The sequence below is a fragment of the Lygodium microphyllum genome, chromosome 15 (assembly GCF_053477565.2).
Source record: "Lygodium microphyllum isolate KBCC chromosome 15, Lygodium_microphyllum_v1.1.10, whole genome shotgun sequence".
In the NCBI taxonomy this organism is placed as follows: Eukaryota; Viridiplantae; Streptophyta; class Polypodiopsida; order Schizaeales; family Lygodiaceae; genus Lygodium; species Lygodium microphyllum.
Window position 1 is genome coordinate 125,827,915 of NC_141149.1, and position 12,510 is coordinate 125,840,424.

Here is a 12,510-nt window from a genome sequence, read left to right on the forward strand (position 1 = left end):
TTGCCTTTTGTCTTTCGCATCTGTGATTACCGTTACCAACTCTCAACACTCACTGCTGCACTTCCGTAGGAGAATTACAAGTTATGACACCTTTTCACAAGTTGAAAAGCTGGCTCATGAAATGTTGATATTCTGGCTTCTGAATGAACATGCTAAACCTGCTATACACATCTGTAAACAGATCATTAAAAGAGTGCCTGCCCAGTAAAATCTCGAGCCTCATTACCACAAAATCAAGCCTTTATTCATCATCCTGGTCAAATGATCAGATTTGGTTAAAAGTCTGTACAGCAGGGTGAATATAAGGATTACAACAGGGGCAACTGGATGAGTCAAAATATTCCCAAAGAAGAGAGGTGTTGAGAAACACATTTGGCAGTGGTGCCTTCTTTGCGGTCTCGAACATGAAGCAACCAAGGAGCTGTTTCAGAATGAAAACCCATTCCATAGATGGCCATTGTGGAACAAATCAGAGCCATTATCCCATTCTATGGCCAGATGTTTATACATGAATGCATCCTCATTCCAAACAGGCTTGTCAACATGTGTGGAGAGTAGCAGAGTGAGCATCCCATCCTGCACAGTGCCCATTTACAAACTAAAAGTATATGCTCTTCGGAGAGGCGAGATCTTTAACCTGAACTTTCTTCTTCATTTTGGACAACCCTTCAAAAGACTAACCTTGAATCATCGGCTACTCAAAAAAACCCCACTTTCTTCAAAGAAAGATTACTGACATAGCCTTGCACACTTTGCATGAATGGCCTCATCACAGCAAATCTCAAAACCAATTGCAGGCTTGCACAGGCTTAGCATGAATGGCCTCATCACAGCACATCTCAAAACCAATTGCACTACAGTGCAATATCATGGCACTCGGTTGGAGAACCGCATTGCAATGTCGGGGTCAAAAAGGTACCTAAAGTTGAATGTGTAAGACACCCATTCTATACAGTGTGAAGTGCTCTTGTGAGGCTTTAATTTTATGCATCTCTGTAAACATTCCCTTTCTTTCTCTTCTAGATACTGGGAAACCCACTCAAGAAGGTTCCCAGATGAGATGGATGCTTCTCTGATGTACCACTCTAGAATTTTAGGCAAGAGGACTTTTCTTTCATTCTGAAAGCCGATGCTAGCTTGCAAGAACTCTCTTTTGGCACATTCCAGCTCCTCATGCACATTCTTTGCAGTATACACTCTTATCTGTTTCAAAAAGACAAAAGTAAGAAGATTTAGTGACAGTTAATCAGAAAAAGTACATGAATGGACACATCCAACATGGTGCACAACTTCGAGACAAGGAAGCTAACAACATGCAACTCTAAATCTGTATGATTGGACTAGATAACGTCATTTCTCGCAAGTGAATGTGGATATAACCAAAAGAGTCAAGTCTAAGTGGTCAGCACTACATATGACAACACACTAGTTGGGAATGCTGCTGCCATTGCCATAGCACATTCAAACTTTGTAGCACGACAGGGAAGGCACCTTGGCCCATGAGGGCAGATGAAAAGAAGAAGCTTACCGCAGGATCTGAGCGCCCACCACAACATAGTGCAAAACAGACCAGCGGCTCTGGATGTTCAATGGCATACAATCTCCTTTCATCACTAGATTTGAACTTGGATCCAGGTAAGAGCAGATTCTGCAGCCACTTCAGGAAACCAAAGATCGTATATGGGCCAGCTCATGATTTTACTTTTCTTTATAGATGAGAAGGGCTTTTTCAACTTAGATCTTTGGTTTTTCACCATATTTTTTGTTTCAATAGCCCCGGAGGGGCAGGGGAGGGGGGTTGGGGAGGGCAAGAGAGAGAGAAGCTGCCAAGAGAAATTCCACCAACTCAATTACAATGACATAATTCATCATATCTACCTGGGTAGGCCGATGAGAGCGACAACCCAAAATGCATTGCTCAATTGCATGGGCATTGATGGAGCGACCCCCAACTTTATAGGCAGCCTATCACCAAGAATGTTATGAACAGGTCACACACAGAGACTCCCTTCAACACAAACTTGCACAAAAACAAGATATACAAACAAGAAGTAAACTGCTTCAATATGAGATTCATGATACATTCGTGAGTGTAGGTGTGCTTCTCTTGCATACATCAGCTCGTGCAGCCCAAGGTTGCATTAGTTTGCTTACCCTCTGTAGTAAGTTCATGCGTTTTAAGTTGTTGCGAGGTATTCCATATGCTAATAAATATGCCTGCAGAAAGTTGTGCATTCTGAGAACCCAGATTATGCAATACTTCTTACAGCTAACACAACAGACAACATTTTGCCATGGAACGAATTAGTGGGCACTTACATGCATAAGGAGAGAATTATAGATGTTGATCCAGAAAGCTAGCTTCTCATTGTGGTTCAACTGGCTAGGATCAACCTTCTCAAGCTGCTCCACCATTGACCTGAAAGGTGATGTAAACAAAGAAGAATAATCCTTTCTGCCGGTTGCTTTGAAAATGCCAGTAATTCTTGATATAAGGACTTCCTTTTTCAAACAAAGAGACATTCCTGGTAGGCCATTTGACCCAACCCTTGTAGAGGTTACAATTCTAATCACACAGTCCAGAATCTCAGTCCCACACAAATATTGTAACCAATGGCATTATAACACCTGAGAACCTTTTGAACTTGTAAAAGTGAATGGCATTGGCCTCTAGCAGAGGCATGTTGATTGTTTTTAAGTTCACTGGTCTTCCAGAAGAAGATGGTGTCTACAACATACAAGACAGACGATCTTGACAATGCAATGTCTTTTAAGGGACAGGTTACCTGAAACACAACCTAATGTATCCTGACAAAAGTTGCAGGATTACTCCATTTCTCCAAAGATGAATTTTAAGAGCATAGCCATCAACTTCCGTTTGCTCAACATTTAAAAAAGAACTGCAGGTAGTCAAACTCCACCCAAATGTAGGTTGATTACCTGAAGTCGTGGAGCAAGCGGGAAGCATAGCTTAATCTCTCCTTATCAACAAAGATCCAAGGAACCTCTACCATGCAGCTGTATGGCCCCACCTTCCCATTTTTTCCTTTGACATTGTATGGATCCACCAATGGTATCTCATATGAGAAGTCAGGTTTGCATCCAGGAGACCAGCCATCACTGAAAACTCCATGAGCTGAGGATACACTTGTTGATGAAGATGTGACAGATGACGGTGACCCTGGCATCCCAAACTGTGGCAAAGGTGGATCAGAAAGCCTGCAGTAGATGGTTACCATACAACGAATGAGCTCCTCTGACAATCTATTTGGGGTCTCAGATAGGTAGTCTCGCAAAGGCCGAGGCCCGTCGTCATTCAGAGAACTGGAGTTACTGCTTGCGATGGCATCTTTCAATGCCTGCAGTTTTGGAAACGGAAAAAGCTCTCAGAGTTAGGAGACAGATAGGCTAGGCAACCTATCAACACAAGCTAGAAGACTTTGAGAAGCAGAAAATGAGAAAACAGACTGGTATTTTTTGAGCTAAATTTTGAAGCCCGTTGTAGCCCAACACATGCAACTCATTCAATATTTTGGCCAATGTCACTGTCTACACTGTTTTTGTGCACACATTAGATATGCTAGAGCAAAGGGGATGAATTATTTCATCTTTGAAATCCCCATTCAACAAGGCATCAGCCATAGAGTTGAAGTGAAACACTCAAAGCCAGAAGCAAGCAGCACTAATATGCTACAATGCACCCTACCTTAGATTGTAAAAGGTTCTGAGAATGGGATGATTGTGAAGCAGATGCCATGCTCATGGTTTCACCAATCATAGAGCCATGCCTTGACTTTGTCTGAATGAAAGATGCAACCTTCACAGCACTGTTGCCTTGAGTTGCCGCAGATATATTACGACGGTGTTGGTGGGCCTGGTTCTGCTTCTGCTTGGCATTAGCCTTTGTTGTTGATGATTTAGTATGTTCTTGTTCTACCTGTCGGTTCTGTTTTGATCGTGATTCATCATGAGAATCAGTTTTGTGCCTTAAATTGAAAAGAGAGGATGACCTAGAGAAACAGCGGGTGAAAAACCGTCGATAGAGAGATAGAACATGTTGTTCAAGGTCCACAACCTCTTCTTCAAGACAGTTGATTTCACGGATGAGCTCTTTGGTCTGCAAATTTCAGGCATCAAACAGGAAAAAAAGTACAAGGGGTCAAGGATAGACTGCAATTATAGCACTCCAGAGTAGCATCACCCTCTCGGATACCTAGTCCAGCAGCAGAATGCATCCATACAGAAACAGCATTCAAGAAATGCTCTGTCACCTGCGGGGTCAAGTGTCGATGACCAGGTGAAATGGCACTAGATGCTCTCCCCATTGCCTTCTCCAGAGCATGCCGTACAGCTCTCTCATTGGACAAGCGCTTTTGCAATTCAGCAACCTGCAATCACAGCATACATTAGCACAGTTGACTGAAAAATCTTAAAATCTTACCACAGTTCCTTTACACTACCAAGAACAAGTTAGACAGCTTTTATAACATGGTAGCAAGATCGTCCATTTGATTCTCTTGTCATTACTAACACAATTGGTCTCTCTTTAAGCATCGCAACCGAATCCTTGGCAGTAACTGGAAGAGCATATAGGATGCTTTAAAATGTAAGGAATTTCATACATACATCTTGCTCCAAGGCCGATCTACGGACATGCAATGTATGTTGCTTCTTGTACGTTCCATGTGGTGATACATCCTGAGATACCAGACAGAAAACATATCACAGCATGAACAGACCTTAACTAGCTGGTTTTGAGAAGATCACTTGATCCACTAAGTTGTACAATGATCTAGTCGTGAAAGCTTATTTTGTTCTACATGGACATCACATGCATGTAAGCATCACTCCCACATGAAAGAGGAGAGCAGCTCATCCGACCAGCCGTTATATGCCCAATCATGTATCTCTAGGCTGCATACGAAGACTACTGACCTGTCTCTGCTGGAAGTTGCTTGGTGAAAGATCCCAATTTTCCAGATCGAAGTCATTATCTGGAGCACTGCAAATACAAGAATAATGTAAGTGTTAACTTCATGTAAAAAACTGGATTTCAACTTCTGATTGTGTACAAGAGTAGGCAATTTCTAGTGTTACGTTGATTTCTAATCTGAATAAGGGAAAGTATAAGGCCCAAGCAGACAGACTAAACCAACTGCAATTCAGAAACCAGGTGACAGGAACAGGCTTTGACATATTTAAAAATGAAACGTACGTCCTACTCTTATATCTTTAATTGAGAACCTAGGCTTTGACGTCTTCAAAAGGTGAAGCTACTTGCAATTCACTGTCAGTTAATCATGGACAATGGGCTATGTATTTAAGAAAGAAAGTATTAGAGACTATGGCACAATTCTGGTAAGCAGACATAGAAGCTCAACTCAAAATACTGGCACAGAAGCCTTACCTTTTGGATCTTGAATGCCTTACGGGTGTGGTATGGCCCTTCAGCCAGCTTTTTGTTGAGAAATAAGCTTTGGGAGTTGCTAAGCCAAAGGCCAATTCTTCAGTTGCGTCCTTTCTGGGGTGGTGATGGGATGTGTGGAATCCTTTTGTCTTAGCCATTGGCTCAACGTCTCACTGACACCACCTGTAAAATAAAGAGAAGCTCGTTCAGCGGAAATTGGGCACAATAAGGTATTGAAAACTATGACGATTAGAAACATCTAAGAGCTGAATGCAACCTAAAGAGAGAGTTCTGATGTTAACCATTAAAGCTTGTAGAAATGCCTGCTGTGAGTCTTACGCTTACCCAGACAAAGCTTGTAGGAGTGAGGAATTTCCAAGGGTCTTCAATGTGCACTTCATTCGCTCTTCCAAGATGAACATGATATGCTCCATGGGAACCGTTACTATTGTGAAAGAAACTGCATTTCTGAAGAAGCTCTCCTCTCTGGAAGCTTGGCAAGAACTGCCTCGAGAGGCAGAGGTAATCTTTAGGCACAATGGAACTTGGTAGGCCTTCACCCTAGCTGAGCTTGCAGAACAAGTATTGCTAGTCCAGTTACTAAAGAGTCAGCATGGGCAGCATTATTGCACAGAGAGAGAGAGAGAGAAGCAGAGCATTCAGCTATCTCTGTTCCTGTTTATCTTCTGAATTGGCATCCTTCTTTATAAAGACAAGAATGTTGGCCTGAGCTTGCAGAACAAACAATGAAAGCAGGAAGACTTGACAGGTTGTTGCTGATTCACTTTAGAAACACTGAACCTGACCAGCACTCTTGCAGAAAGAAACAGAGCAATCAACTGTCCCTTTTCTTCTGTGTTCTTCTGAATTGCAGAGGGGAAAGCAGAGCATTCAGCTATCTCTATTCCTCTTTCTCTTCTGAATTGACATCCTCTTTTTTTTTCCGACAGAATGCTGCCAGGTCTTGCCTTCAGCTGAGCTTGCAGAACAACGATGAAAGAAGAAAGGCTTCAGAGGCGGTTGCTAGTCCACTTTTAAAAACACTGAGCCTGACCAACACTCTTAGCAGAAGGGAGAAACAGAGCATGCAACTGTCCCTTTTCTTCTATGTTCTTCTGAATTGACACCGTGAAGAATGTTTCTGTGCATGCTAACCATGAAAATCCCACTCCATGGGCAAAGGTACCGACATGGTTGTGGTGTGTGCCAACTGTGCAGCAGAACTATATTGCATGGGTTGTTCTTTGTGTCCATGCCCTTGGGAGAAGTGACTCGCTGTGGAGAGTGGACAATACTTGAGAGTTGCGAGTCAAGTTTTGCATGAATTCTAGAAGCCCTTTTGGTTGACCCTTCGACAAAATTGGGTGGGAGAATGATGACAAGCTCTGGACTCTAGAATTATGATTCTACGAGGCAAATGCACACTGCACAATGCAAATGGGAGATGAGGAGAAATGTCAGCTTGAGCTCTCAAGAACTGGCAGAGAGAAAGAAGAGCTCAAGAGACTGGGAATGTGCTCAATTTGACGGAGATTGAACTCGAATGAGGGAGTAGGTTGGGGGATGACAGGCATGGAAAGCAGAAGCAGGGGATATGGGAAACCGAGTCTGCTATGTACATATATATATATATATATATAGAGAGAGAGAGAGAGAGAGAGAGAAAGAGAGAGAGTGTGTGTGTGTGTGTTGGTGTGCTAATATACCAGCACAGGAGTTCCGAGTCTGTAGGACATGGAATGGGCGAGTGTAGGCAAATTTGCATGCAGACGATGACTACAAAAGGTAGGATCTTGGTCGTGATACTCGCTTTGAGCATTTGATGAAAAGGTTGGCCGATAGGGACTCTTTCTGTTCTTTAGGGAGGCGAGACACCCTGTTGAGATAGAGAATAGAGAGAGGTGTGTGTGTGTGTGAATATGAGAGAGAGAGAGAGAGAGAGAGAGAGAGAGAGGAAAACGCCAGGCTCCACGGATTGCCTTTCCACTACTTTCAAAGTTGCCTTTGCCCTCTCACACACAGACCACACTTAGGATCCTAGATCCTTTGGGTCCTGTTCACACAGCAGCCATCCCGTTGCCCATTCTCGTCGCACATGGCGACCTATCATCTTAGACCCATGCTCCACCAGCGCTTCAAAGAGTATCTCAACATTTATCCCTTCTAGCTTTCTTTATGCTTATGCCAACAATAACAATGAAAGAAAAATCTATCATATTTGTTAGAGGCTACCCTTGAGGCCAAAAGGTGTAACAAAATGATTGGATTTGAAGCACAACTAGGTGCTATAGAACCAACGAGAAGCAACCAATACACTTATACTTGGTAACATATCATCAGCACCCTGTTTTGAGGGGGTGCGAACAAGCATAGCCAGGGGTTTCAATAAACCCCCAACCCCAACCCCACTTGGGTACCACCAAAGGTTAGCAAGGGGAGGAAGGGCTTCTCTCCCCTAACTAACCCTAAGTGTGACCCAAGTCTTACTATGGTTATAGGTAAAAGTTGAATGATGATCGTTTACCTGCCATAAGTTGCACACATGAGGATCTCATGTGCATTGTTCTTGGACAATGATGGTGAGACTCTACTTGTGATCGTATGGAAGGACATATGTTGCATCATATTCTCCTCTTAACCATAATGCATCTCATAACACATAAAAACCATGTTGTCAAAGCCTTTCACCATTTCTTTTTGGAAAAGCATTAAGTTAAGATGTATTGATGTAGAGAAAAATATTTACAAGAGGAGAGGCCATGTCCATTATGTATTGTTCTTTTTGGGAGGACCTTATCTTTCTTTTTACAATGCCACAAAATGAGTTTGCTATCCATTTTGACTGGAGCAAATGGCACTTTATCTAGGAGCATTAGTGTTTTTGTCAAAAAATGATTTTCATGGTAGTAAGAGGGTACCAAAATCCACCGAAAGTAGTTCATCTCACAGTGGCCAAGATCTTTGTTACCTCCAGCTCCTTATGGCACATGTTCTCGTATCTTTCCTTCTTGTTCAAATAGACTTTGGCCTACATGACAATTAACTTGGCTTCCTACCTTGCTATTATGTCTCCAAGGTTAAACTTCTACAAAAAAATTCCATGTCTTAGTCTTGAAATATCCTTTGGGGGTTTATTATTGGAAATAGTAGAATTTCGATTTAGCCAAATATACCATAGGAAGATGCCTCTCAAACATGTCCATAGGATGGACACTTAAGTTGTTAGCTTCTCCCAAAATGATTTTTTTCCAATTGAGCCTCTAAGAATGGAAAGAGAGGATGGTTTGATGGAGCCGAAATATTATTTCTTGATTGGATCTACATTAGTTAAACATATAGAGATATTTTCTTCTTCTTTCTAACACCTAGGACAAATCACACTTGCAAATCCATATTAACTAATGCTTTCTTGCGTCCATACTCCTTTGTGAAGGATCAACCATAACATGCATGATGATTTAGGGGGTATTGTAGAAGATCATATCTGCTAGAATAGGAACTCCCACTACTCGTCATTTCAATTCATATTCCAGCATTTATTGAGTTTGTTGTGAGGAGGATCAAGTTGGGTCTTGGCAATTTGGGAAGAGGGAGAAGATTATCTCTTAGTTGCCAACCATAGTCTCTTAATCTCATTAGAAAGTCAAACTGATTAGAAATTGGATTAGAAACAAAACATTTTCTTCTTGATTTGTTAATATGGTCTCATCAATCCAACATCTTTCTATGAAATTCCAAATATCCTTCCATGTTCTAAGGCCTTGCTTATGTAGCTTGGTTGCTACCTTGAAGTCTTCTCATTGGATTGGCTCAATAGTGAAATTGATCCATATGGAATTTGAGGCAGAGTAGCTCATCATTTTATGGTCGAGTAGCTTGACCTCAATGAGTGGCTTATATTTCTCCCACACAACCCATCATTGGTTTATTAGAGGGGAAGCTCATTTTGGTTTGAATAGTTCTTTAAAAAAATAGTATGTGGATAGGGAGATTGGATCATTTTGGATAGGATGCAATTCTAAAGCTCTGTAAGCTATTGAAGAACAAGATGGGAAAATCCTCTTGTGGATGCTCGAGGAATTTAATGATCTAGTTTGAAATAAGTTTATCAACTAACCTCCCCAAGTTGATAATGCCTAGCTCCCCTTGATTTTGCTCACAGTGCATATATTCTAGGCCACTCTAAAAAGTTTGTATTCTTGAAAGTCTCCCCCATTAGAAAGCTCCCACACTAAGCTTATAGCTACATCAAGTTAGTCCTAGGTGGGTGCAAGTAAGCTAAGAAATAGATACATGAAGGGATGATTATATGATTTAGCATGATTATTCTTGAATAAAAGCTCTGTTGGAGGTCATTCCATTTTTCTAATTAGTCGTTATGTATAAGACCCATTGCCATCTTTCATTAAGAGAAACCTTGAATCCCATTAGGATGCCCAATAATGACCCTTCTTTCATTGGTTTTGGCAACTCGCTTCCATAATCAAGTGGGGAGGATCTTTTGTCAATGTTTTGATCCCCATCTTTGCATGGTTGATTTTGGACCCTAAGGCTAGACAAACAATTTCAAGGCATTCCCATAAGGAGGTGATAAACATTGAGTCACTATTTAGGGCAGCATTTGTGTCATCAATAATAGTTGCAACTCTTCTTGATTAGGTTTGTTTACTTTAATTTGAGTATCGTAATGACCTTGCTTTGAGTTTGTATGCAAAAGTTATGGTTGAAACAAGTGGTAGCAACCAAGCATAAAGAAAAAAAACAAAAAAAGAAAAGCAAACATCAAGAGGATTTGGAGTCTATAAAAACAAAAGAATTTTTTCTCTAAGCAAAGATAATTGCTCTACACAGTCTAATTGATCAAATTCATTTCAAACTCCCTTTGTAGCTTTAGAGTGAAGAGGCTCTTTGTATGTTTATGAACCCACTCTAAGAAAGATTGCTTGGCCACTTTGTTTACATCCTCTGCGAAATAGTTCTCTTTTAGGGCTCTCTTGAAACTAGCCCATGTTTTCCATAATCTATGTAGATGGACTCTCTGTGGCTTCGAATTTAATAAGAAATAACCTTGATACAATATATCGACATATCATTTGTTGGTACACTAGTCAGGTCTAGCTTTTCTATATAGAAGTGAAGAAACTTGAAAATGTTTATGTCATCAATTTTTGTCATCTCTACAATCACTTCTTACAAAGCTTTGGTAATAGCCTCTTCATGTTTAATCAATTCATAAGTCCTCATGAAATTTCTAATACCCACTTCATCTTCAACAAGTTTTCCCATCTTGTAGACTATGAGGTAGGTTTTTCATATCTAGTTCAAAAAATGCCAAGGGTTGAAAAGATCTAGGCCTAAATTTGATGGTTTGGGGATCAAGGAAAAGAGAAGATAGATGGAAGAAAGAAATATTGGAATATGGACTTTTAATATATTGTAGAACATACGAAATAGATGAACCCAACAATCACTTCTTATAGAGCCATGGTAATAGCCTCTTCATGTTTAATCAAATCATAAGTCCTCACAATATCTCTGATATTTGTCATCCTGACGACAACTTCATCTTCAACTGGTTCTCCCATGTTGTAGACTTTGAGGCAGGCCTTTCACATCAAGTTCACCAAATGTTGGGGGTTGGAAAGGTCTAGGCCTGAATCCATTAGGGATTAAGGAAAAGAGAAGACACATGGAAGAAAGAAATATTGAAACAAGAACTTTTGAATATACTATAAAATACAAGAAACATATAAACCCAATAATTACTTCTTTATGTTTAATCAATTCATAAGTCCTTATGAAATCTCTAATATCTATTGTCCTAACAACGACTTCATCTTCAACTTTTTCTCCCATCTTGTAGACTTTGAGGTAAGCCTTTTACATCGAGTTTACCAAATATCGGGGGTTGGAAAAATCTAGGCCTAAATCTGCTAAGGATCAAGAAAAAAGGAAGATAGATGGAAGAAAGAAATATTGGAACAGGAACTTTTGAATATATTGTAGAACATAAGAAACAGATAAACCCAACAAGAAACTACAATACTATTGGAAACTCTATACAACTACAATAAATCCCTTTGAGTTGAATACAATATCCCTAAGATGATCGCTTAGGCAAACTCTATCTGAGATGATAGCTCAACATCACTCTTTCAACCCGAATCAAATTACAATAGCAAATAGAAAGGAATCATTGGGAAATACTGTAGAATACCTCACCAAAACAACTTAAATAAGTATAAAACAACTTGAAAACCACTTAGCCCTCTTTCTTTGGTAAACCCTTGTGAGATCTCTTCAATTACAACCACACAAACATTCTCAATATCATCTATAGCAATAGGTAAAATTTTCTTTAGATCTATCCTTGGAAATAACTTCCTATTATATGTATACCTTTCTAGGCTAAAAAGATAGATTCACTTGTGTTTTACTTTAACCCTATTAATCACAACTATAAATCACTTGTTTATTTGCTCAAACCTATTATGATGGCTCAAATCTCATTGATAACCATTAACAACAATGCATACCTATTTTTCACTCTTAATTTTCATGCTTTTTGCCTTCCAAGTTAGACCTAGAAGCTATTAGAGGATGATATTACAAAGTAGGGCATAAAGATTAAATGGAAAGATGTGCAAGATGTTGTATCTAAACTAGTGAAGAGAGAGAAGAAGAGAGCAGAGCTATTGGGCATGCCTAGCTCTACGCCTGATTAGTCCATCATGGGTGCCAAAGCTAATGATTAGGTGGATGCCTCCCATGTCTTATGTAGATTCTTCAAAAGATAATGCCATGGACAAACTTTTAAAAAAGATGTGAGATTTACAAATCAATAGTTAGGGTAAGCTTCTACTTTTGAAGACCTCGCTTAGGGAAGATTTTGTTTCCCATTACTTATGGTGTGATAGTACAGAGCATGACCACAGAGATCACAAGTAATACAAGGATGCTTTAAGAAACAATTTTATTTTTTTGAAGGATGAGAACATTTATGCAAATGAATCTAGTATACCCCTTTCTACAAATTTTGGGAAGGGAGGTATGCAAAAGATTTTTGAAGATCTTACATCACAGAATGGATATGTAGCTCTAGA

The 12,510-nt window shown here is 40.1% G+C and overlaps 1 protein-coding gene across 2 annotated transcripts; it reads right to left on the bottom strand.

Annotated features, from left to right (window-relative positions):
* Positions 1-222: 222 nt before the first annotated feature.
* On the bottom strand, positions 223-7,243 carry LOC148025027 (uncharacterized). Of its 2 annotated transcripts, none has more exons than XM_087694724.1 (12): positions 5,753-7,243; positions 5,408-5,590; positions 4,936-5,002; positions 4,627-4,698; positions 4,272-4,388; positions 3,707-4,117; positions 2,941-3,359; positions 2,320-2,419; positions 2,155-2,217; positions 1,879-1,965; positions 1,529-1,648; positions 223-1,203 (listed from the first exon to the last, which is right to left on the bottom strand). In XM_087694724.1, exons 2-12 carry the CDS (start codon positions 5,563-5,565, stop codon positions 868-870), a joined length of 1,950 nt encoding a protein of 649 aa, XP_087550850.1. In that variant the 5' UTR covers positions 5,566-5,590; positions 5,753-7,243; the 3' UTR covers positions 223-867. The 2 variants fall into 2 exon arrangements, with proteins under 2 accessions (XP_087550850.1, XP_087550848.1); XM_087694722.1 differs by having other exon boundaries at positions 1,529-1,657; positions 5,753-7,241.
* Between the last annotated feature and the right edge of the window lie 5,267 nt (positions 7,244-12,510).